The sequence below is a fragment of the Trichoderma atroviride genome, chromosome 4 (genome assembly GCF_020647795.1).
Source record: "Trichoderma atroviride chromosome 4, complete sequence".
NCBI classification, from domain to species: Eukaryota; Fungi; Ascomycota; class Sordariomycetes; order Hypocreales; family Hypocreaceae; genus Trichoderma; species Trichoderma atroviride.
This window is the reverse complement of record NC_089403.1, coordinates 2,525,801-2,549,740: the sequence shown is the minus strand read 5'-3', so window position 1 is coordinate 2,549,740 and position 23,940 is coordinate 2,525,801. Positions and strand designations below refer to the sequence as shown.

General features: G+C 49.9%; 9 protein-coding genes across 9 annotated transcripts; 3 read left to right on the top strand and 6 right to left on the bottom strand.

Annotated features, from left to right (window-relative positions):
- Positions 1-2,681: 2,681 nt before the first annotated feature.
- Positions 2,682-2,972, top strand: TrAtP1_008164 (uncharacterized protein; the record flags this gene model as incomplete). The annotated part of the gene is made up of 1 exon (XM_014086567.2): positions 2,682-2,972. One exon carries the CDS (start codon positions 2,682-2,684, stop codon positions 2,970-2,972), a length of 291 nt encoding a protein of 96 aa, XP_013942042.2.
- Positions 2,973-3,805: 833 nt separating this feature from the next.
- TrAtP1_008163 (uncharacterized protein) lies at positions 3,806-5,136 on the bottom strand. The gene has a single exon (XM_066113806.1). It carries the CDS (start codon positions 5,004-5,006, stop codon positions 4,185-4,187), a length of 822 nt encoding a protein of 273 aa, XP_065969894.1. The 5' UTR covers positions 5,007-5,136; the 3' UTR covers positions 3,806-4,184.
- TrAtP1_008162 (uncharacterized protein) lies at positions 5,137-6,989 on the bottom strand (the record flags this gene model as incomplete). Its single annotated transcript, XM_014086566.2, has 1 exon — positions 5,137-6,989. One exon carries the CDS (start codon positions 6,987-6,989, stop codon positions 5,922-5,924), a length of 1,068 nt encoding a protein of 355 aa, XP_013942041.2. The 3' UTR covers positions 5,137-5,921.
- A 694-nt stretch (positions 6,990-7,683) lies between these two features.
- TrAtP1_008161 (uncharacterized protein) lies at positions 7,684-9,137 on the bottom strand (the record flags this gene model as incomplete). The annotated part of the gene is made up of 2 exons (XM_066113805.1): positions 7,684-8,665; positions 8,751-9,137. 2 exons carry the CDS (start codon positions 9,135-9,137, stop codon positions 7,871-7,873), a joined length of 1,182 nt encoding a protein of 393 aa, XP_065969893.1. The 3' UTR covers positions 7,684-7,870.
- A 1,078-nt stretch (positions 9,138-10,215) lies between these two features.
- On the bottom strand, positions 10,216-11,747 carry TrAtP1_008160 (uncharacterized protein). Its single transcript, XM_014086564.2, has 3 exons — positions 11,520-11,747; positions 11,329-11,447; positions 10,216-11,263 (listed from the first exon to the last, which is right to left on the bottom strand). Exons 1-3 carry the CDS (start codon positions 11,695-11,697, stop codon positions 10,424-10,426), a joined length of 1,137 nt encoding a protein of 378 aa, XP_013942039.1. The 5' UTR covers positions 11,698-11,747; the 3' UTR covers positions 10,216-10,423.
- Positions 11,748-11,936: 189 nt separating this feature from the next.
- TrAtP1_008159 (uncharacterized protein) lies at positions 11,937-14,908 on the top strand. Its single transcript, XM_014086563.2, has 2 exons — positions 11,937-12,312; positions 12,381-14,908. The coding sequence occupies exon 2, from the start codon at positions 12,621-12,623 to the stop codon at positions 14,445-14,447; it is 1,827 nt and encodes a 608-aa protein (XP_013942038.2). The 5' UTR covers positions 11,937-12,312; positions 12,381-12,620; the 3' UTR covers positions 14,448-14,908.
- A 1,937-nt stretch (positions 14,909-16,845) lies between these two features.
- On the bottom strand, positions 16,846-17,226 carry TrAtP1_008158 (uncharacterized protein; the record flags this gene model as incomplete). Its single annotated transcript, XM_066113804.1, has 1 exon — positions 16,846-17,226. The coding sequence occupies one exon, from the start codon at positions 17,224-17,226 to the stop codon at positions 16,846-16,848; it is 381 nt and encodes a 126-aa protein (XP_065969892.1).
- A 1,278-nt stretch (positions 17,227-18,504) lies between these two features.
- On the bottom strand, positions 18,505-18,816 carry TrAtP1_008157 (uncharacterized protein; the record flags this gene model as incomplete). The annotated part of the gene is made up of 1 exon (XM_014086561.1): positions 18,505-18,816. The coding sequence occupies one exon, from the start codon at positions 18,814-18,816 to the stop codon at positions 18,505-18,507; it is 312 nt and encodes a 103-aa protein (XP_013942036.1).
- Positions 18,817-20,900: 2,084 nt separating this feature from the next.
- On the top strand, positions 20,901-23,820 carry TrAtP1_008156 (uncharacterized protein; the record flags this gene model as incomplete). Its single annotated transcript, XM_014086337.2, has 12 exons — positions 20,901-21,041; positions 21,104-21,451; positions 21,506-21,569; positions 21,626-21,734; positions 21,794-21,848; positions 21,906-21,968; positions 22,020-22,864; positions 22,918-23,027; positions 23,097-23,178; positions 23,231-23,318; positions 23,385-23,626; positions 23,694-23,820. The coding sequence occupies 12 exons, from the start codon at positions 20,901-20,903 to the stop codon at positions 23,818-23,820; spliced, it is 2,274 nt and encodes a 757-aa protein (XP_013941812.2).
- Between the last annotated feature and the right edge of the window lie 120 nt (positions 23,821-23,940).

The following is a 23,940-nucleotide window of genomic DNA, read 5'->3' as shown; positions in this document are numbered from 1 at the left end:
ACCGATTATAGCCCTTGCATAAATATTTCCGAAAAGAAAAAAGATTGCATTGCGAAATTAGGAGCGCAAATCTTGTCTGGCCTTACAGCTCAGCTACAGCCTGATCGTGTGGCTCCCTATCCTTGCCAGTGCAGCTGAATCAGGGGCCTCATGCAGCCTCGCTGGATTCTTTCCAATCACCGTAGTCATTCCAACTCAACTAGCGGGTCCAATAGTCAGATGAGATTAGTAATGCAGTCTTATTCGCCGAATGCAATGCAAGTTTTAATCTGATTTGCTAATGTTGGCCTCCTTACAGATGCAATGTCGCAGTTGATATCTCGTATACTTGATATTGGGTGCAAACACATGGGTGACCCTTGTTGCTGCGGCTGGGATTTCCATCTCTGCCCTTTTTTCGGTTTCCCAGTTCACTTGCAAAAGATGCCGAAAAGGAAAATACAGATGGAAGCGGTGAAGTGTATCCTTGTTGATGCATCCCGTCGTGTGACACACATAGAGGTCCTTTACGCTTAGTTCCACTGCCATCAATACTTTTCGTGTCGCCACTGTTCTTTCATAGGAAACAAGATACAAAGTATGACAAGCGCTGATTGAATACATTGCTATTGCTTTGAAGCTTGCAATAATTTGGGAATTCCCACAGTGTTTGATGTCAAGTTATTCGCGCGCTTGTACAAGAGGTGACACTCAAGGGAGGAGCAAAAGGAATAGAAGACCACGAGAGTATTTACATGTGGATAAGAAAGCAAAGAAATTTACACTACAAACATAAAAACCCCCATTTTATTACATAAAGTAGATAGCACAGGTAGTAGCAATAGCAGAAGTAGCAGAAGTAGCAGAAGTAGCAGAAGTAGCAGAAGTAGCAGAAGTAGCAGAAGTAGCAGAAGTAGCAGAAGTAGCAGCAGTGGTAGTACACGTACGGACTAGGTACCCGTATATAATCAACCAGGTACTGCCTTGGAAGGTATCTATCATTAATGTATCTCTACCTAGGTAGTTTCCGGGCACCTAGCAGCCGGGGGTGGTTTTGGCGACGGTCACCTCTGGTCAGTGGCCGCATCGGCGATGACTAGGAGCAGAACAGATGTGACCGTCTATGTTAACAGGAAATCTTTGCTTATAGAATACGCATGTATACGAAGCAATTAATCTTTTTCTAAATAGAAGCCACGAAGCTTAATATTCGGCGCCATTTTTTTTTGTTTTCCACTTGAAGCGCTTAGGTAGATAGAAAACCTTTATAACTTCTGCCTAATACCATCCCCTCCTTTCTCTCTTCGCTGCAACGTTCAAGACTCTTTACAATTTTCTTCAAACAATAGTAGGTTAATATTGTGTGATTTTAGTATATTCTTTTTTCTTGACACAAAATTAATAGTACTTGGGCTGAAATACCATACTTGCAGTTAGCCAACTATGACGGCATCACCCACCGATATGGCTCTAATCTTTAGCCTTGAAGAAGACCAAAAGAAAGAGTTGATTGACATGTGCATCACTGGAGAGCTCCAAGGCTTTATTAAATTACGTCAACAAAGACGGAAAAACACTCAAAAGGTTCCTGAAGAAGTTCCACTAGGATCGGAGCCGGTACTCGAATATATCGAAGACCTAGAGCGGCGACGACGCATTTTTGAGGAACTTCATCACCTCCAAGTCCAAGTTTCAGCCTATCAAAGGTTGAACATGGCGGTACTTGGTGTCGTAATGGTTGCTCCGATACACTATTTAGAGGCGTCCTTTGACCAAATTCGACATTGGGCTTGGGCGAGTGATAGAGGTACCTTTTCGGCGTGCCTTGCTGGCATGTTTATTTATCGAGCCGAAGGAATATATGCCTGTTTGTCATTCTTTTCTTTCTCGCCGTCTTCTTTTGTCCCTGATATCCGTATTTACTAACTGCTGCCTACCATGTATTCAGACGCGAATAGAGAAGTATGGCCGCCATCAATTTCGACCTCTGCACATACCAGCACCCAATCTACACCAGGAATGAACACCCCAAGAGATGTTCGAAATGAGTTTGCTTCCGATTTGGTTAGTATTTGAAAAGGGAAAATTATCTAGTGCCCCAGTTCTATTATGTAGCACTCCAGCTACTGCCATTGATGCTATAATATATTTAAGAGTAGCACATCTTAATACATGGGCTGGCTGCCTTAATGAGCTATAGCTGGGGTGTTGGATAATGGGACTGAGATGCTGGATAAATTTCCCTTTAAAAACATTCATTGTTGTCACATCTTTCTAACCATTATTGATAGTGCAAACAGAGGGATAATGACGAATGCATCCTCACTGGTACCTTGCATCCCGAAGCAGCCCAAATCTTCCCGTTGGAAACATTAAGGCATAGAGACCTAGGAAGATTTGAAGGTCTACTTCAAACTTTTTGGGGCGAAGAACAAGCCAAGATTTGGGTGGATTTAGTTCAAAACAAAACTATTATTGAATCTGCGAGGAATCTGCTCAGCTTCAACCACCAAATCCATTGGTGGTTTAAGAATGGGAATTTAGCCCTTAAACCTCTGCGACAATTAGACGACGGATCAGTCGTTGTACAGTTCCATTGGCTGAAGCGTCATCAAATTAAGCCAACGACCAAATTTGAAGGCAGCGTCAACGACTTTGTGAAGAACGCCGGGCTTGAAGACAACTCAGCTTGGGGAGATATCATGGCCTATACAAAGGGTGGGCTGCCCCTTAGGACTGGACAGACTTTTACTCTCAAGGCGGATAAGGATAGGCCCGAATTGGTTCCAAGCTTTGAATTACTGAAGCTTTCCTGGGACATGTTGCGTATCATTGCAATTAGTGGTGCCGCAGAACCAAAAGCGTTGTGGAAGGAGGATGGTCGTGGTTCGAATGCCTGGGCTGACGACGTGTCGTCTCGATTACGAAGCTGGATGGGCCAAGATGATCAAATGGAAGATGACGAGTCTGAGACTGTCGACTCTCGTGACTAGGAGCACTCTAGTTACTGCTACTATTGCTACTATTGCTACTATTGCTACTATTGCTACTATTGCTACTATTGCTACTATTGCTACTATTGCTACTATTGCTACTATTGCTACTATTGCTACTATTGCTACTATTGCTACTATTGCTACTATTGCTACTATTGCTACTATTGCTACTATTGCTACTATTGCTGCTGGTTTTAAAAGTCACTTTCGTCGTAGTTGGTGTGTTCCCTTGCATTGCTTCAATTTGAGGGGTTTCTCTCACATCTAATCCTGCTAGGACGCAAAGACTATCGAGTATTTGGTTAAATCAAAAGTTGCCAGCTGTTCCAATGCAAAGCCACGTCTAAACGAGTCAGCCTTGTTCCAATGTGTCTCTTCTCGCAGGGGATCTTTGGCCACTTTACTAGTGTGCTCACGGTGTGAAAGTCTGACGGGGTGTTGCTTAATGCCGTAGATGTCTTTTTCCACTGGGAGAAGCATCAGCTAGCTTCTTCATGATAGATGGAGTGACGGGACATGGCCATGTACTTTAGTATATGTATGTGATTATGTAGCGTATTAGGCGACGACCCGTGGTATCGTTCCTTCCAACACACCCCCGAACCATCAACGGGTAGAACCTGTCGAACCATAAGATGGGTAAATTGGGGAATACCAGCGCGTTGATTGGGTATTCAGAGATGACCATCGAGAGATGCCATCGACAGTATGCGGTTGATGTCTGCCTTGATCTTGTCGAGAGTCTTTGGAGGCGCCTCCGTTGTCACTCCACGATGGGTTTCACTGTACAATATGGTTTGTAGAAGATGCCTTGCACGTCTTCAACAGGTGTCCTCCTGAGTTTGTAAACACAAGCAGTGACCTAATACGTAAATTATACATGGATCAAATGTTTTCTCAAGCTACAGCCGGAGTGCTCGATAATAGAGCCGAGTGTTGGATGACTTTCTCATCTTATATCATCCAAGATTCGAGGTAATTACATGGATATAAAAAGTACACAATGGTCAGTTGCTCCGGCACATATAATTCATTATAGAAATCATTGTGAAATTAGGTTTATTTTTTTCATTTGGTTAGACCAAGGACCAAGGCGCAGTTACTTGGTCTCCAAGGTCCTTTCATCCAAGTGGCAGATAATCATCCACCGTCATTACAATCATCAAAAACGCATCCATCATGCTAAACTAGAGCAGCAGCACACAAGCTCTAATACCGTCCAGGCACCCTCAGGACCTGGCCAGGGTAAATCATATCCGGGTTATCAATGCCGTTGTGCCTCGCAATCTCCTCATACGACGTTCCATAGCGGGCGGCAATGCCTCGCAGCGTCTCTCCCTGCTGGACCGTGATGGTGTGGCCGCGAGACCGGGAGCCCGAGCGGCGGCGGTGGTGTGACGAGCGGCTGGAGCTGCTGCTGGAGCTGTGCGAGCGACGCCGGCGAGAGTGGCTGCGGGATCGGCTTCGGGACCGGCTGCGGTGTCTGCGCTCCTCGTAGCGCTCCTCGCGGTGCTCCTCCTCGCGTCTCCGCCGCTGCTCGGCCTCCCAGCGCTCGGCGTCCTGCTTCTCGTCCTTTCGCTCGTGCCGCCAGTCGGAGACGCCGTCCTGCAGCTTCGAGCCGGCAATGGCCCCGACGATGGCGCCGACGACGCCGCTGGTCTTGGAGTGGCCGGTGGCCTGGCCGCCGAACTTGGCGCCGCCAAAGGCTCCGGCAGCACCGCCGGCCAGGGCGCCCATCATGCCTCGCTCGCCGTCCTGGGGCTCGCCGCCAAAGCCCTGCTGGCCGTAGCCCTGCTGGCCGTAGCTCTGTTGGCCATAGCCTTGCTGAGCATAGCTCTGCTCGCCAAAGCTCGGCTGGCCGTGGCCGTGCTGGCCCTCCTGTCCGTACGGCGGCGGGGGCTGCTGGTATTGTGTGCGGTACTGGTCGTTGTTGCCCTGCTCGTAGTAGGAGTTGGCGGAGCCGCCCTGCTGCTGGTGGTGGTAGCCCTCCTGGGGCGGGTACTTGTTGTCTTCGTTGTAGTAGCCGCTCATGGTTGCGTCGGTGTTGGGATTCGTACGAGAGAGAGGATTGGTGCAGAAGCTGGAGTGTCTAGTCTGAGCAGAGCAGAGCAGAAGCTGGAGCTTGAGTCCTGTGGGACGGGGACGGCGGCACGCTTTATAGACTCGACGTTATACGAAGCACATGCAAACTAGCCACGGCCTCCAGCTCGATGCCATCTCCACTCCCCCCTGCGCTGAGCGTGGCTGATGGGCTTGGCCAGACACCAGCACAGCCCCAATATCACGCTGCCACGTATGTGGGCGAATGTGGCAGCCTATAGAGTCCGCGAGCTGGGACGCACGGGGAACACAGTCTCAGATGCGGAACCGACAATTGGATCGCCGGGTCCTGTCGATTCCTGTCAGAGATGCGGCGGTGTATGGCGGGTTGGACCCCTCGGATGGATACATGATGTGGTTTAGGCCCCTTTAGTGGAACGAGGCAGATGCAGCTGGAGATGTTGACAATTCTGTTTAGTCGAAGCAGAAGCCAAGCATCAGAGACTCAACAGCGCCAGCAAAGCAGCCCAAAGCGGCATCATCTTTCAACTGTTGAACTCGATCTGATGGACCCCTCTTTCCTCTTTCCGCCGTAAGATGTCGTCGACGTGCGGCTGCTCCACCAGAACGGATCCAGCTTACAGGCGGGTTTCACACAATGTGGCGCGGGCGGTTTGTCGCAGCCAGAAACGCCATGTTTCACCACGCAGTTGCGCCAATCCCATGGTGGCCCGGATTACGGCAGCCAATGGCTAGTGGCCGAGAACAACAAGCATACTACACAAGTGTAAAAGAAGGCGTGGCTGGCGAATAGGAAGAGTTCCAGCATTCAAGTCGGTATAGACAAGAAACAAACCAGTTCGGCTTGCATCGCCTGTAGCACGCAAAAAGCACATCCCAGCGGCTCTAGTTCAGGGCAATGTACTGCAGAGCCAACAGCACCGGCACAGAGGCACACACAAATCCCATGGCGGCGATGCCCCAAAGCGTGCATCTTTCATCCACTGTTTTGCCTGTGATGCCGCCAGCTTGGCCGTGTTGCCCGGCTTCCCGCTCAGAGCGCTGTCCAGACTGCGGCTCAAAGTGTCGTTTGAACTGTTGGCTGGGGTCTGGTGTAAAGCGCTGCTCAAAGCGTGATTCGAACCCAGGATATGGCACAAAGTACCGTCCAAAGTATTGCCCTTCAGGGCTCTCTTCTTCGTCTTGTTCGGCACGGTGCCGGGCATCTGGTATTTCGTCTTCTCTGGCTTCTTGATCGGTCGTATCGCCGGCTTCATCATCGGCATCGTTGTCGGTGTCGTCCATCGTGACGCCGGTAAAGACCGCCAGCACATCGTCGTCTGAATAGCTCTGGCTGTTCACTGCAGTGTAGCCCCCGGCCTCGATGTCTGCGTGGGTTTGAATGGCAAATCGGTCGAGCCAAAACAGCACCGGCACTCGACGAGTCGTAAACTGGAAAAAGAATGTCGAGAATGGTTTTCGGAATGTTGCAAATATTCCAACCACAGCCAAAACGACAAGGGTACACCACAGCAGAAGCAGAGCCGTGTTCCTCCATACAAAGAGATTGTCAAAGGGAATCAAGTAGCCGCCGAGCGTAGCAAATTTCAATGAAGCAAGGCCACAAGCGACGTAGCCACTCCACGATACTTCATCCTTTTCCCATTCCGTGTAGGGCTTCTCTCCGAATACGATCCACCACCCAAGCATCAAGGATAGAACGGTCATGCAGACCGCAAAGTAGGGCAAATGGATGTAGGGGGCCCCGTGGATCCATAGTGCGTAGTTGAACGTGTAGGACACCAAGTTTAGAAGAGACGACCAAAAGACCACTTTGTGAGAGTGCAGGGGCGGGAGAAGAGGGAATGCCAGGAGGGGAATCAGAGCTGCCGCTATGCTGAGCTGCTCCGGAGTGACGGCGCCGTTGTCTGTGACGGCACCGCTGGATATAATTTGGAAGGCTTGTTCAAACATCTTACAGACTTTGCAGGCTCGTGACAGTATCAGATTGAGACTCGGCTCGATCGATCGTATGTGTAAGTGGATGAGCGAATTCTGAATGTCAGAGGAGCAGCAGAATTTTTGGCCAAACTGCGTTTTTATATCTCGGAATTCGACCTCGTATAGGATTCGCCAATGGGTCCTGTCAAAGTTCTAGAAAAGTCGGTGGCCCGTATATAAACTTCTAAATACACGTTGAGGCGGGCAAATAGGGCGGCATCTGTATCGTGGCGTCCGGGGCCGTTGGAAACTGCCTTTACAAAAGAGACTTATCATGACACGAACATAAAGTTTTACAAACCAGTCACTTGAATTGTACAAGGAGGTTTTATATAGTTTTGTGCTGAAACTTGTACAGTAAGTACCGCACAGCATTACACCTCATCGACGTGAATGTGTATTTGCAAGGTAGACTTCCAAAATGGTAGCATGTATGTATATATAGGTCTATAGGTGTACTATGGATACCTCACTGCGTACAAGACGCGTCATAATAAATATAAAATGGCTCCTATAGTCATCGACCAAGCCATGTCCTTCATCAAACATAATCGTACAGTCCCAAGCAGAATGCTCAAGCATCATCCATCCTCGCTAATTTCGCCGCAAAGAAACCATACCCGAACGCCTCGTATATGTACTAATATTACACCTTCGTAAACATGAACCCAACTTGTATATACCTGGCCCAGACAAACAATATACTCCCCATCATCATAGAGCAGCCACAGAAAAGCTGCAAACCCAAATAGTCGCCATGCTGGGCCACCACTATCGCACCGCCGATAGGGCTCCCTATCAGTGCTCCAACCGACTCTATTGCAAAAAGTGTGCCGACTCGAGTGCCTATCTGGCTAATGTCGGATATCTGCGCGACAAGGGCTGTGCAAATGCCGATGAACCCCCCCTGAAGCAAAGCCGAATATAGAAACGAAGAAGATAATGCCGGCGACGCTTTTGATGGGTATCCAGACCACAAGGCAGACAAGGGCGGAAAAAAACGTGAGTGATGCCATCATGTTGAATCTACCAACCTTGTCGGCAGCCACACCGGAAAGAAGTCGCCCAAAGATGCTCACGGTGTTGAGTATGGGCAGTAGATACGGAATCAAAGTCGGGGAGAAGCCAGCCTTCTCAGCCTGGAGGAGGACGTAGTTGAAAGGTAAAAACATGCCCAGCATGAAGAAAAACGCAGCCACGGAAGTAACTGCCAACCGGATATCCTTGAGGTTGTCCAAGTACTCCTTGACGACAAATCGGCGCGGCTTCGGTGGCAACCTCGTCTTGATCATCAAGCACGCAAAGGCAAGTAGAAACATGAATATGAGTGACATTACTCGCATCATCCAGGGGAAGCCAATCTCTGCAATCAGCTTGTCCATCATAAGGGGCCAGAACAGCCCGCCGAAAGATGAGCCCGTGACCAGGACGCCATAAGCAGCGGCGCGGTTCTTCTGGAACCAGCTGGCAATGGAGGACATGGCCGCGTGGAATACGGCGGCGGAGCCGATGGCGGAAACGATGCCCTGGGAGAGAAATATCTGGTAGTACTCTGTGGAGAAGGAGAGCATCATGAGGCCGAAGATGAAGGTGACGGAGCCTCCCCACAAGAGCCATCGCGGCCCGTAGTTGTCGAACATGAGACCAAACTATAGCAATAGCATTAGTATCCATCTTATAAACACATTTATTTCTTCTCTTGTTGTCTTTTTGAGATCAAGGAGCTTTACTTACTATTGATCCGCAAAAGATTTGCAAAAACACCAGCGCCGATATAATCCAACTCACAGTCGACTGATTATACTCCTTCAGAGGCCCGGATACGTAATACTGCTCAAACACCCCAACCGAGTTGATGAGTCCAAAAGTGCACACCAGGGCACACCATCCACCAAGCACAACCAGCCAGGCCTCCAGCCCGCCATCCGGATACGAGTCCAATGCATCTTCCACCCCGGCAAGTTTGTAGTTTGACTCCAAGTCAGACCCACGACGTGAAAGTTTCTCTATGCCATCAAGTTCTTCAATCTTGAAATGTAGTTTAAAGTCGATTTCTTCGTCCACTCGCCAATCATCATCAGCCACAGCTGTGACAGCAGAAGAGAAAGAGGCAGAGCGCATCATAAAAATTCCAATAATAACAATATTTGTTGATCAATTTTGGATATAACATGGAAAAGAAAAAAGGAAAGAGAGACATCAGAAGTAAAAGGTCAACTTTCCCAGGGGGGGCGGAACATGAGATGGGACCTGGGCCCTTTACAGAACAGTCAAGGCACAGAATACATGCAGACTGAACGGAGCACGAGCTTCAAAGAGGCATTTGCAGTTATGCATGCCATTGTGTGCGGATCTCGATGCAAAGGGGAACAGACCTGTGATATCCAGGTGCGGTGTGCCTTGGCCAAGATACTTGGGATTGGTGTCTGTCACTCGACGTGGATATCCGTCTTGAAATCCATGGCATTCTTTCACATCGGAGGAAACAAAACAAACACAATACAGCGTGGGTACAACAGCATCCAGCCGTTCAATTGTTCCCTTCATTGTCATCTTCTTTCTCTCTTCGGGATTCCTCTCTTTGGGGATTTCATTCTTCTCCTTTTCCCACGTCCAAGTACATGTTCCAACGGTGTGGCGAGAACAGAAAGCGTGTGTTGGCCGCGCTTAAAGCAAACAATTGCCCTAGGCTGCCGCTTTGATATTAGTCTGAAGTGTCTACAATGCCTTTACCCCGCGTCTGGTCAGGAACAGTCGCCCAGTCGTGAAAGAGGTCCGGTCGTGAAAGAGGCCCGGTCATGAAAGATGGTTCGCCTGTGGTAGTGCCAAAGGATAGATCGTCTGAAGTGTTAGACGAGCAAAAGTCTGGCGAGATCAAAGCAAAACAAAGAGTGTAAAGGTAGCCTGGTTTGTCAGCGAATAGCATACGCGATGAAAGCAAGTTCTTCAAGGATTTGCAATAAGCACCCATCCCGCTGCCAAACAGACATCTCTAACCATCAAGATGGCACCATCCTGACCCCCCTGCTTCTGGGCGCCTCGTTCAAGACAGCACTCCCCCAAAAACGAACAGGGCATTCTCAGAACTTTCTTCACTCACCCACAATTTGGCGCGTGGCTTTCGCGCTCAGAGCAACCGCTACGAGATCCGAGCATTGGTCTGCGCGCAGGCACAAGAGTCGCATTGATCACATTCCAACTGGCAGCAGCAGCAAACCACACCATCACCGTAGCTCCAAATGTAGGTTAGATATATCAAATCTTCCGTGTTGCAAACAAAGTGACTCGACACCATAGCTGAATCACCGAGGTGACTTTCGTAATATACAACAACATACAAGCTTGTTCCGCAAGCAATAGTTCTATCCGCCGTCCGATTCTTTTGTCTCCCAAGTTGATTCCTTTTTTTAGACAAACTCTTTCAGGTCTTTTTTATCCACAAATGTTACTTTTCCATCCTCCTTTGTCTGTTTTACCTTGATTCCGGATTCGACAACGTCCTCTTTTGTAGTCTGCGCGCTTTGAGGCTTATCGGACAGCTCAAGCGCGGAAGCCAATGTACCAGCCTGGGCATCGGCAATTTCATTGACCTGCTCGTTTGAAAGGGTATCGACGACGCGCACGCCCCGGCTTGACATTAGAATGGTGCTAGGCCCTTTGAAGTGCAAGAACAAACGGTCACCCCAGATTGTCCGACGGGTCATGGTCCGAAGGCTGTAGAAAACACGGGCGAGGAACTTGTAGGCTTCTGATCCGCGCGCTTTCTTCATGAATTCCGTTTCGGGAATCCAAGACGTCAGAGATGGAATCTGGAATCGGAGACTGGCGCTCTTGAATCTAAAAGGCAAAGGCTGCTGCTTTGTTACAGAGTATGCGACCACGCTACCAGGATGGGCGACAAACTCCTCGCCTTCAGATAGATGTAGTTGGTAGATCTGCCCAGGCGCCGATAGAGCCGCCAGGCCACGTCCAGTCACGAATGTGCTTCCCCAATGCGCCACCGAAAGTCTCCTTTGAATCCGTGATGAGAGGGAAAGGGTGTGGCCAGTCCAAGCCAGCAGAGCATTGCGCTGAGTCACCATCCAGTCGGTCGTTCCATCGAGGTGTAGAATCGAAAATGTGGTATTGGGGTTTTTGGTAGAGATCAAGGCCGTGATTGGCGAAGTAGCAGAGATGCGCTGGTAGATGAAGGGGACTCCGAATGGAGCTCGGGAGAGAGGATTTAGCAGCGACAGTGTCGATTGTGCCTATAAAACATCAACTTGTCAATGATGCCAGTTCCGTATGTGCGGCCGCCTATCAGCGCTCTTACATTGTCTGGATTCCCCGCCACTGCGACCAGCGTCCCACGTCGTGTATATAGTCTCTGTGAAGCCGAGAGAGAAACTGAGAGCAACGAATATGGCGAGCCAATGACTTCGAATCGGGCATCTGTTAATCACAAGCTGTCAGTTCAGGCGTCACCATATGCAAAAACAGCTTCTCGCAGAAGTGGCGCTATACCGGCCGAGTCTCGCAGATTTTCCACTGCGCCAAATGCATCTCCCCCACCAGTTCTCGGCGACTCAGTGCTGGGCGTTGCGCTGATCTGGATGCCTCGGCACTGGCAACACACGTATTGCACCGGATTCTGGCTGCGCAATGCGCGCGCCGTCCGTAGCAGCGGCGAAGGGCCCCTCATTGCGCCGATTGTCGAGCTCTTGGGAGCTTCTCGAAAACTTGACGTCGAGCTTCTGCGAAGTCCGTCGAGGCGCTAAAATCCCGGCAATTCTCGCAATGCCTGGCGGTCTTTCCCGGACCCAGCGCTGGACAGGGACTAGGCCCAGCATGGCTTCGCGCGTGGTTGCCGCGGCAACGCAGCTGGAAATAGCTTGCCGGGTACCTCGTTATGTAACGCTTTACCCCGTATTGCGGATGTACCAGCTGAAAACTCGGTCAATCTCGATGCTAATTAATCTCACATTCCACATGCCACAAATGCTCACTAAGCAGGATTAGGAGCCTCGATATCATCACCGGCTCTTTCGTGTCCCGGCGGTTGCTGCCTGCTGTCTCGTCCTCGGCCCCAGACTCAATCGGCCGCCAATGTCGGTCCGCGTCGTCGCCAGGCTGCGGCCTCTCCTGCCCAAGGAGCTGGACAAGGACATCATCGTTCGAACCGACAGCGTCGACCCCGAGAAGCCGCCGACGGTTGTCAAGATCCCGAACCCGCGCAACGAGAGCGAGGAGTTTTCGTTTACGTTCAATGGCGTCTATGACCAGGAGACGTCGCAAGAGACTCTGTTTACTTCAGAAGGTGGGAGTTGCTCCTAAACGCGTCTTGCGTCTTGCGTCTTGCTGGACTATCCATGTTAACCTGAGCAGTGGCACCGCATCTCAAATCGCTGTTCCAGGGTGTTGATGTCACCATCTTCGCGTATGGAGTTACGGGTACGGGGAAGACGCATACGATGCGAGGAGGGATGAAGCTGGCCGAGCGAGGCGTCATTCCCCGCTTGCTGAGTGGCGTGTTCCGCAGAGGAAAGAAGATTATGAAGGAGTCAGAAGGAGAGACGGTGGTGGAGGTGGCTCTATCATACTACGAAATCTACAACGACAAGGTCTATGACCTGCTGGAACCCCCCTGAGAAACGGACACCAACAGGATTGCCTCTCCGTGCAGAGGCCAACGGCAAGACTGTCGTCGTGGGCTTGACAGAGCGAGCCTGCGAAGATCTTAAAGACTTTGAAAAGCTATATATCGAGGCGAACAACCACCGCGTAACAGCCGCCACCAAGCTAAACGCCCTCAGCAGTCGAAGTCACGCCATCTTACGGGTCAAGTTGACGCAAACAACCGGTAACATGGTTCGCGAAAGCACGGCATCCGCCATTGACTTGGCTGGTTCGGAAGACAATCGCAGAACCGATAACGACAAGGAGCGAATGGTGGAATCAGCGGCCATCAACAAGAGCTTGTTTGTTCTCAGCCAGTGCATTGATGCCATCTCACAAGGAGCCAAGAGAATACCGTATCGCGAGTCCAAAATGACCAGAATTCTGTCATTGGGTCAGAATAACGGCATCACAGTCATGATCCTAAACTTATCGCCGCTGCGAAATTATCACTTGGATACTCTCAGCAGCTTAAACGTGAGCTCTCGAGCCAAGCGCATCGAGGTCCGCGAGATTGAGAATGAGGTCGTTTTCAAGCAGGTTCCTAGGACGAACTCTGCTACAACTAACCAGCGACAGCCATTGAAAAATTTGGCCAATGCGATCAACACTCACAATGTTAGCAGCGGAAAAACGGCAGACAAACCAGCAGAAGCAGCCAAGCCCGTCAAGGCATTTAGCGTCTATACAGACAAGGCAAAGCCTTCGGGAATTGCGCGCCCTAGAACCAGCTCGGGTCCTAGAGCCAGCTCTGGTGCGATCTCTGGTGCGACCTCTGGTGCGACCTCTGGTACGACTCGCTCCTCTTCCCAGACCCGTCGTTCATCGCTGAAGCGGCCTTCCGACCAAGACTCAACCTCTCGGCCCAGCAAGCTTGCTCGGCCAATTGTTCATCAAACCCCTCAACGACAAGTGACTCAAACCTCGCGGCCCTCACTGTCCTCGCAACCTTCAGAACCGTCGCAACCTTCACCTTCACAGCAAACTGTCACTGTAACGGCAGCTGAGATTGAGGCCATGGTGGAGAGAAAGGTTAGCGAGATACTGGCAGCGAGAGAAGCAGCTGAAGAATCTCTCCGACGAACACAAATTTCGCCGGAGGCCGGTGATGCGGTTCAGAGACGGCTGGAAGCTTTGGAGCGGCGGATTGAAAACGAAGAATGGAGAGAAGATGCCAAATCTGAGGGGCTGCGGCTTCTACTGGCAGCAAGGCATCACAGGGAGCGCGGCGATGATGCTGCTGCGCTCAAGGCCTATGAGATGGCTCTTCCATATTTCCCAAACCAGCCAAAGCTCATGGGAAAGATTGAACGTCTACGAGCTCGTATCGAGGCCTCAGGGGGCGCATCATCTCCTGAAAAGAGGGAAAGAAGAAGAGACCGCAAGCCGAGACGCAAGCCTGTGAGCTCGGAAGACGATAATGATGCTGAAGCGGATGGAGAAGAGGAAGAGGAATGCCAGGCTTCTACGCCAAAGATTAAAGCCAGCAAGCTCAAGGCCAGAGCAGCACCAAAAACTCTTCTCACGGAAGAAGATGAAGACAATACACCTAATACCCAACGACTACTAGACGTAGTCAACTCACGAGACGCAACTCAGATCCAAGGTCTCGTAGGATTCGGCGCGAAGAAGGCTCAAGATCTGGTAGGCTATCTAGAGCTGGCGAGCACTGAGGGCGGCGGCGAGATTGAGACGCTGTCTCAACTGCGAACGATTCCAGGCCTGGGCGGCCGAACTGTAGACCGGGCATACGATGGGTTGGTGGCAAAGGCATAAAGCCACATAAAGTCATGGGCGGCGTTTTTTTTTATAGAGTTGGTGTGCATGTGTTACTATTGCACTTGGATACCGGAAAGGCGATTTGCCATATACGTCTGCGAAACGCATAATACGGGCGTTGGGAGTTGGTGTCAAAGCAATATGAGGATCAACAGCACGTTTATATAGCTGCTGTTTTGCTGATTGGCTTGGAAGCGCATTTAACAGCGAGCATCATCAAATGGATTTTCTGCTATGAGTGCCATGCAGCCTGATCTATCTTGCGCTGCGTCCATTGTGCTTGCTGCCCATGCCAAGCCTTTGTTCTCTTTCTTGTTGATCAATATTGTGACGTCTCTTTTATTGATATTCTAACGCTGGTTTTTGTTATGTAAGATGTAATTATAGATTTTAGACTGGGTTTGCTATTATATGCTGTGAAGCTGAGCTTCGAATGGGCAAGTGATTTTTGCGGCCACTTTGTTTTATTTACGTGCTTGATTTTACAGGCGAACTATATTAAATCCTAGCTTGTTGAATACCAATTGTTCTTAATGCGCAGTTTAGATAACATGGACGTGCGTATTACTCGCATCAACCTTATAATAGGTACCTAGGCATGAAGTTGAAACTGCTTATAGACCGCATCAACTAGACCCAATGACACGCTACCAACTGCCTCAAACAGCAAGATCTCAATACATGACTAGCCAGTAACTACCGACGTCATGTCCACATCGAATCGCAGAATAGATAGCTCACCTAAACGATTCATCTGTTCCCGCAGCTCAAAGTACCTCTACTTTCCATCATCCCGGATATCGCGGCCATCGAGACCTGTCAAATCCACTGGTAGAGCAAAAAAAAAAACGCAAGACGCCTCACCCAGACATGCACAAGAAAACAACTCAATTCGCCACATCATTTTTTTCGTTTGCATGTTAGCAAATCAACGGGAAATCAAACATGTTAAAACCCTTTTCAAAGATACCTTGATATCGAAGTAATTTTGTCCAATTCTAGTAGCAAGCTTTCCCAAAAAATGTGAATCGAGTCTCAAAACCCACCAAAAAGGAAGATCACTCCAAAAATATAGGACAAAGTACAAAGGACCAATAGAAAACGAGCAATGTGATGGCGATACGATTCATGACCTAGACACGCGGACAACCTAAAAAATCTCCACACATGCCATATAACGCTCCCGGATGGGCAATCTTGTTCGATTCCAATTCCATGTCATGTATTCTCGCCTCCTCTAGTAGTCAGAACTACCTTACATGTCATTAATCTAGTTCCATTCAGCACTTTTCTTTTCCAAAACATCAAACCTTTGAAGGCTCTCCCCAATACGCAAACGTTGAACGCTAAGCCAAGTCCCAATACTTCGGCACGCCGCGACGTCGGATACTTCCTTAGTCCAAGCCACAGCCATTACTTTCCATGTGGAAAAACAAAAGAGAGGTGAACTTTTTTCTTTTTTGGATTTGGAGCTATCATCCCATTTGGGAACTGATTGGTACTGATTGGTAAGATTCTCTACAACTACACACATTGTCATGCCATTTGGTGTGCGTGGGTGGCCGTAGTGGCCGTTGACACCTACGTAATGCGCATGACGCGGCGGCGAAAAGAGCTTCGAGGTGAAGAAGAGGATGGCTTTTGGTTGGTGGGCGCTGAGTTAATGCCTGATACGTGTCTTCCCTGACTCTCCGTCACCGAGATGTGGACAGCTGGGGCGAATACCCGTATTGCGGCTTTTGACTTACACGTCGGATACGGGCCTCTAGCGGTGCGGAACTGCCGGGTTGTGATAATACCATGCTACTATATGCGGGAATAGGTCATCATGCGAGCAGTACGCAATGCAGCTCCGGCAGCGCCGCATCGTCACTGTATCAAGGGTAATACGTTGAAAGATTTCGAAAAATTTTCATCAATTTTTTTGGCATCTATGTACAAGACCGTATTGAGGAAATATGTTCAGCTCAACCGCCATAGCAGACACGTCATATTCTGCGCCCAGCTCCGTATGATAAAGAGAAATAAAGAAATAGTAAGAAAAATGTATGAGGATGCTTTAAGCCGGCGATGAAGCGTATCCAGTGAAATCTGTCCGGGCACCAAAACTCATATCCAGACAGTGAACAGAGCGGGTGTAATTCTAGAATGTTAGAACGAGTGTGAAATAAAAAACATATACTCTGATGATATGCAAGTGATATTCGTCAAAACGACATGCGGTACAATCCTAGGTATGCGTAGGGTTGCCATGGGATAACGTAACCAAAGGCCTCCCAAATGGTATCTTCCGCCCTTGTCGTCTGGTAATTTGAACCGTACACCATCCAAAATGAAATGATTGTCTTTTTTTTTTATGTAATTTGATTCTTGTTTCTGTTGACTTGGAAACACTTTATCGGATCATGCTGGTTCGGCGCTGAACTGTTCTCTGCTCCTCTGATCGTGATCCAAAGCCAGGCATTGAGCTGAAGCGGTTCAACTTCTTGCGCTCAGGCAGTGTCTCCATGGTAGGAGTCGTGGGTTCAGTCGACATGGAGGGCAGGGGAAATCTGGGAGTGGGCGATGCGCGGTCGCCGTGTAGGGCGTCGCTGCGGGATGCGTTGGACTCTGAGGAGGAGCCGGTGCTGTTGGGAGTTTGGTAGACGTACTCGCCGTCCACATAGACGGCATTGGAGACGAAGGTTGAGCGACGGTTGCGGCGACGGGTGTAGCGTTTCTCAAGGCGGAAGAGCTCCAGCTTAGCCTGGATGCGGTCGAAGAGACTCTGGCCCATGTTTGCGACGGAAGTAAGGTTGAAGCTGAGAGAAGACTAGAAGAGAGTCTGAGGCGGGAATCGTTCGTATTTCGAGGTTCTTGCTGCTCGTTTCAGGTGGTGTAAGACAAAGGTGTTGAAGTTCGGATCGAGTAGATGTCCCCTGAGTGTGTTCGTGTGGGTATTTGCAGTAACAAGAGCCGCGTGTGTATCAAGTATAGGTCACGGTAGAGGAGAATCAGGCAATGGTCGAAGTAGAAGCGGTCTTGAAGAAGGATGCAAAGGAAAGAAGAGGTACGTTGGCAGGGGACTTTTGGGGTTTTCCGTCTGTATTAGTACCGTTGAATAGGTTGAGAGAAGCGAAGAAGAAAAGAGTGACAAGAGGTTGGGGAGCTGCAGCTACAGGGGCCTGTTGGCTGGATGAGGACTAGAGAAGAAAAAAGAGATGGGAAGAAAAAGAAGTTCAAGTTGAAGGTAAAGACGAGAGAGAAGAGTGGAAGGTCAGTTGGCGGGCCGGGGGCAACAATACGGATCAGCAGGTACGAGGTATGAGGTACGAGGGTCGCTGGCGGAGATGACACCGGCGGACCAGGTAGCCCGTACTCTGCACCGCGGGCTTGTACCGGTACTCTCGTGGCAACGCTGCAGGCGGCACGCCACTAAAGGCCCGGGGTCAGGGGGGCGGCCACGCGCTGCAAGTACCTGGACCTTGCAGCAGGCAGGCTGCTGTGGCCGAGCGACAGCGCGGGAGCAGCGGACGGGCAGGTCTGGGTGGCCTGGGAGGTATCGCTACTTGGGGCGCTCCAGCGCTAAGGACGCTAATTGACAGAGGGCTTGATTGAGCTGCAGGGGACCCCACGTCGCTATGAGAAGGTGGTTACGGAGGAGCACTACCACCCTGTAGTGGGTGGCTACAGCTCCATGCCAGGTAAGGCGCTGGGATCGAGGGGATAAAGGCGAATTGCCAGATGCAGGCGTCTCCTGATGCTGCGCAGGACTAGAGGTTGCGATTACGCTGAGCCTTTTTTCGAACGGCTGTGTAGACTGACTGTGCTAGCGTGAGCACTATTGACTACTACCCAGCGGGAAGAGTGATTGATGAGAAATAGGTTGGAGGCAAAAAGGAAAAACGAAGACGCTTGGACGAGGACGGCCAGCTGCAGAATTGACGTGCTTACAAACAGGCATTGTTCAGGTGCTGGGTGCTCCATATCCATGATATCCATGCCTGAATGTCCTGAAACTGTGCTATGCCCGTCTCTCTCTGTATCTCGTGTCTGCCCATTCTCTTCCTTGTCTCTATTCTCCATCTCCTCTTCCCTGCTGCTCAACTCTGCTTGCAAAAATGCTTCGCCTTCCTGGCTTCATGAAACACTCTGCTCCATAATACGGACTCTCTAGCGCAGGGGCTTCCTCGTGGCCCGAGTGGCCGCGACCCAGGTCGAGCCGTTGTGGGTGTGTCTGCTGCGCCAATAAAGGTCGCCGGCCCCAAGCCGGGCTTCGCAGGATTGCCTTGGCCAGCCCCGGCGCAAGCTCCCAATAAGCGACATTGGCTGGTTGAAAACGGGAGTCTTGGCCGCCGTTATCGATTGAAACCTGCATGGTCGCCATGCTGTTTCTGCTGGGCGGCAGGTCGCAATCTGCAACACCAACTCGCAGCGATTCTGTCTTCTATCTGTCTGCCTGCGAGTCTCTCTCCATCTGCTGCTGTCTGCATGAAAACAGTACAGGAGGCATATATGCCTGCCTATAATTAGCCTTCGGCGTTGCATGCACGACAGCCCAGCAGGATACGGCCGTACTCGTATTTGCGACGGCAACCCTGTCTTGTCCACTCGTTCGTCCTGCATCTGCGCGTCCCCAAACCAAACCGCATCAGGCCCCATCCAACGACCATACCGGTGGTACTTGTACCTGATAGCTGTCGTGCTACATGCGGTAGTGCCTTGGAGATGCATGGCGGGCGCCTCGTTCCTGTAGCTAAAATGCTAACAGTAGTGCATGTCCGGCAACCCCTGCATTCATTCTTCGTCTCGACTTTAGCCGTCGCCTTTGGGCCAGAACGCTGGGTCTGTTGGCGACGGCATCAGAGAATACCTAGACCGTCGCGCATTCGCCTATGATTGCGATTTGCGATCCCCAGCCCAGCCCAATCTCCCATTTTGACGCGCCGACAAGTCACGGCTCGCTGGTGACATCAAATACATGGGTGCAGACCATGTTTGCGCCTAGCACTCTTTTCCACGTGGATTCCAGAAGCGAGGCGCGATCTTGACGGAAACGGGGCCCCTGCACGGAGGAGCTGAGCTGGGACTCTGCAAGCAATCAGGATTTAGAATGGATGTATCATGTAATAGTGCTAATGGTTCATAATCAGCGACAGAAGGGAATACCTCTAGTACACGTAGATGAATTTGCGAGTCCTCTGTGCTCGTACGAGGCGAAATACAACGAGGCGAAAGCTGCTCGGCCGTGTTTGCTGCTATTGTCTCATGCGTCTCACATGGTGCGAGAGGCCGTCTAGCGATCCCGTTGGCATTATCGGAAGCTCCCGAGCACACAGATCTTCCAACGATCCTCTGCCTCTGCCTCCAACTTGTACTCATTGTGCGCCTAAGCACCACTTTTCCTGTGGACGGCGCACGGGTGTGGAGCAGCCGAGCAATGGTAGTTTGTAGGCTTAAATTTGGCTATATCCAGCCTTTACATCTCAGGAGAAGCTAGCTTCGACCCAAAACTTGTTCAAGCGAAGCCTCGTGCTGTTTCTTTGGTGGCCCCAGCTCTTCAACTAGCAGAATGCAACCTGGATGCAAAAATCAGCAATGATACACTTCTAGAAACTGCTGCTATGAGCCCGTAAACCTGATGAGGTAGCGGGTGTTTATTGCCTCCAGCTAGCAATGTAACTCACAGCTATTTTCTATCCTACTAGGAGATCTCTCTCGAGTATGCATACTGGGCGGCATCGGGTGCGACCATGACTCGGCTGAAGTGAGCTAAGATACACTGGCAGTGATACATGATGCAACTCGCTTCTACTGCAAAGTACAAAGTGCCTCCCTGTATGTTCTGCATCTTGCCGACATCCGCAGATATCCGCATCAGACCCGCCGGCACGGCAAAGAGCCGGTCGAGCTCGTGAGCACTTTCTCACTCTGGATCTTCGCTATGGGTGATCGCGGATGTGCAAGAGCTCCGTTGCGGGAAGGTGCGGATACCGTGGTAGGAGCACTCGCGCTGCCGAGGGGCATCTTTCCCGGCAGATAGTGTGTACCTGCCCGGTGAAACTCTGAGATATACAACTTGAAAAGATCATATGGAGGAAAGAGCAGATGTCGCTACCCGTGGGGAAAGACCAAGTCGGATGAATATGCCGTCTCGAGTATCGAAAAGTTTGTTCTTGACTGCAGATAGACAGCTGATACCGGCAACTGTGATAATAAACCGCCATTGGCATGATTTTTGATCTTTCGCATTTCTCGACGGTTCCTCGTTGCTGTAATGAGGCTTGAGTTTGCTTGACTGTGCACTGTTCTTTGATTGAGCCTCTTCAATTCCCTTTGTGTGCTTCCTCTTGCCCGAGCTGAACCTACCTTTACCGGCAAAGCTTGATCCAAATACTATCTGAGCAGTGAGACTGTGCCAAAGACCATTTTCATTCAAATTGTCCTCTTGAATATTTGAAACAAATCAGCATGCGGGCCCTCAGCCTTTGGAGCCTCGCCGCTCTCGTGATGGGGACAGCATCGCTGAAAACCGAGCAACATAGAATGACTGACACGCCTACTGGAAATGTCAATGCTGCCACAAATAGGTACATAATCGAAGTCGAAAATGTATGTTATGCTGCTGTGGCACTTCATTGCGGTCAAATTTGCAGACTGATATTTCTCTTCAGGGGAGCATTCCATACATGGCTCGTCTGTTTGCAGCACCGTCATCGAGAAACAGCACCTATTATAGACAGTTTGATTGCGGTGATGTATTTCAAGGATTGGTCGTCGAGACTGAAATTGACAACGTCGACACCTTAAGCAACTTTCGGGGTGTGTCCAACGTCTGGCCAATGAAGACTGTGCCCATGACATCCGCCATACAGAGAGTAAAGGCTGCTTCTGAACCCAAATATCACAACTATTCAATGCATCAATGGACCGGCGTCGATCAGCTTCACGCTCAAGGTATTCGAGGCAAAGGCGCCACCGTTGCAATTATCGATACAGGCGTCGATTACACCCACGAAGCGGTTGGTAGACCTCTGCGTCGATGAATTAGCTTCTTGTGCTAAATACATCTATAGCTTGGCGGGTGTTTTGGCCCAGGCTGCAAAATTGCTGGAGGCTACGATCTTGTTGGTACAAATTGTAAGAATCTTCGAGATGACAATGAGGGTGATACGAGAGCTGATGTGAATCTGAAGGGAACTCGCATAATGAGAAAAAGTTTCCAAGGGAGCCAGATCAAGATCCTATGGATTTTCATGGCCACGGAACCCATGTGGCCGGCATCATTGCAGCGGAAAACGAATGGTAATCCGCCAAACTATGCTTCTAATTGCTCCTGTCGCTAATATCATCCCCGCTCCCAGGCTTGTTGGAGTTGCTCCTGATGCACAGGTTCTTTCATTCAAAGTTTTTGCCGACGTAAACCCCTCTTGCTTTCCTCTGCCGAAATCAACATCTTAATAACAAGTTGTCTAGAATCCCTGGGACACTGACGAAGATGTACTCATCCAGGCGTTTTGTGACGCATATGGTGCTGGGGTAAGCCTTCTTACACCTAGCCGTGCGTTCCACAGTTAACCACCCCGATAGGCCGACATCATTACGGCAAGTATCGGCAGACCTGATGGGTTTGCTGATGATCCCTGGGCTCTCATTGCCAGCAGAATTGCCGACAAGGGTGTTGTGGTCACAATTTCAGCCGGGAATGAAGGCAACACTGGACCGTTTTATTCAAGCAGCGGCGCCAACGGCCATAATGTCGTGTCTGTGGCTGCCATTAACGTAACTGGAAATCCAAATATCAGCACTTCTGATCCCAACGCAGCGCCTCTTCCCGCTCTATTTACCTCATGGGGCCCAACGAATGAGTTGCTGCTCAAACCTGATATTGGCGCTCCAGGATTCGAGATCGTTAGCACGGTGCCAGGCAACAGCTACGAGTCTATGAGCGGGACATCCATGGCCGCACCATATATCGCAGGCGTTGCGGCGCTGTACATATCCAAGCACGGTGGCCGTGAACTACATGGTCCGGGATTTGCAAAAATGCTAGCAAACCGTATCGTTTCCAGTGGAATCAGCATTGGCTGGGCTGCTGATCATGTTGATTCCCGGTTCAGAGCTCCTCCATTTCAAGTAGGTACCGGCCTTGTCAACGCTCTCAAAGTCATCAATCATGTTACTCAGCTATCCTTTGAACCATTTTCTCTGTCAGATTCCGTACAGTTTCGCCCCAAGTGGAACGTCGACATAACCAACTCGGGGAACCAAACAGTTGCATATTCTTTTGAGCTTGAGCCGCAAGCTGGAGTAGAAATCCTGGATCCGCATTACGGGATAAAAACAGTCTATCAGCTCGAGCCGTTGCAGATTGTGCCACCAGTAGTGCTGCCTGAAGATGTCATCTTATCTCCTGGAGAGACGCGGCAGGTCGAGTAATAATTTCCCAGTATCCTCTTTTGCGTTTTTGTAGCTGACAAACTTCGAGGTTCATCTTCGGCCCACCAGAGGGTATAAGTGATGATTATCTACCTTTATACGGCGGAAAGATTTGGGTCAGAGGAAACAATGACGAAAACCTCTCCATTCCCTACGGAGGTACATTTTTCTGCCCAAATTGGCTTGATTTGGGTATTACAACAAGCTGATACACTTTGTGTGCTTTAGGGGCAGCTTACGATACCGAGAAAGCCTTCGACACCATGTTTTTGGGAGACCCCTTCATCACAGATTGGGGTGCGAATTGGACGTGAGTAACGGCCATGGGTACTCTAATGAGTATATCTAACGCGATGATACAGGTGGTCTTTCAACCCAACCAGAAACCGGTTCGACTTTATTGAGCTATCCGCACGTCTCAATTACCCGTGCGTTCATCTCCGCTGGGATGTCAGTATACATACTTTACCCTTGTTATCTGTCTGGCCATATGACTGATTTGGCTCTATGCTGCAGATCTTCGATACATATTGGACAGAGAACCGCTGGCAATATCCCCCCATTGTCGGGAAATTCGGCTATATAGGCTCTGCAGCTACAATGAAAGATGCTGATACCTTTTGGTATTTCGACCCAAACCGTATGAACAAGGACGACACGATATCATTTCCGCAACTGAGAGTCCCTCGGGGCTATGCCAAACATTGGTGGTTTGGCAAGCTGGCAAACGGAAGCCATATTGCGCCAGGCAATTATACGTGAGGCTCAGGATCCAAGCATATCTACCATTTAGTTTCCAGACACGCTAATCTTGTCAATACATAGGTTCCGCTTCGCCGCTTTGCGGCCTTATGGCAACCCCAACATCTCCGATCACTGGGATATAATGCAGATGCCTGTTCGACATATCGGAGTGTTGCCACTTAATGGGACAAATTCCACCTTGCACTGAAGATTTTGAGGGAGACGCATACTGTTTTCATACCTGGTACGAAATAACAAGGAACTGGTTTTGGCGATCTTGGAAGATGATAATTAATCTAGTTTTTAAAGACTGTTAATGGTAATCAAG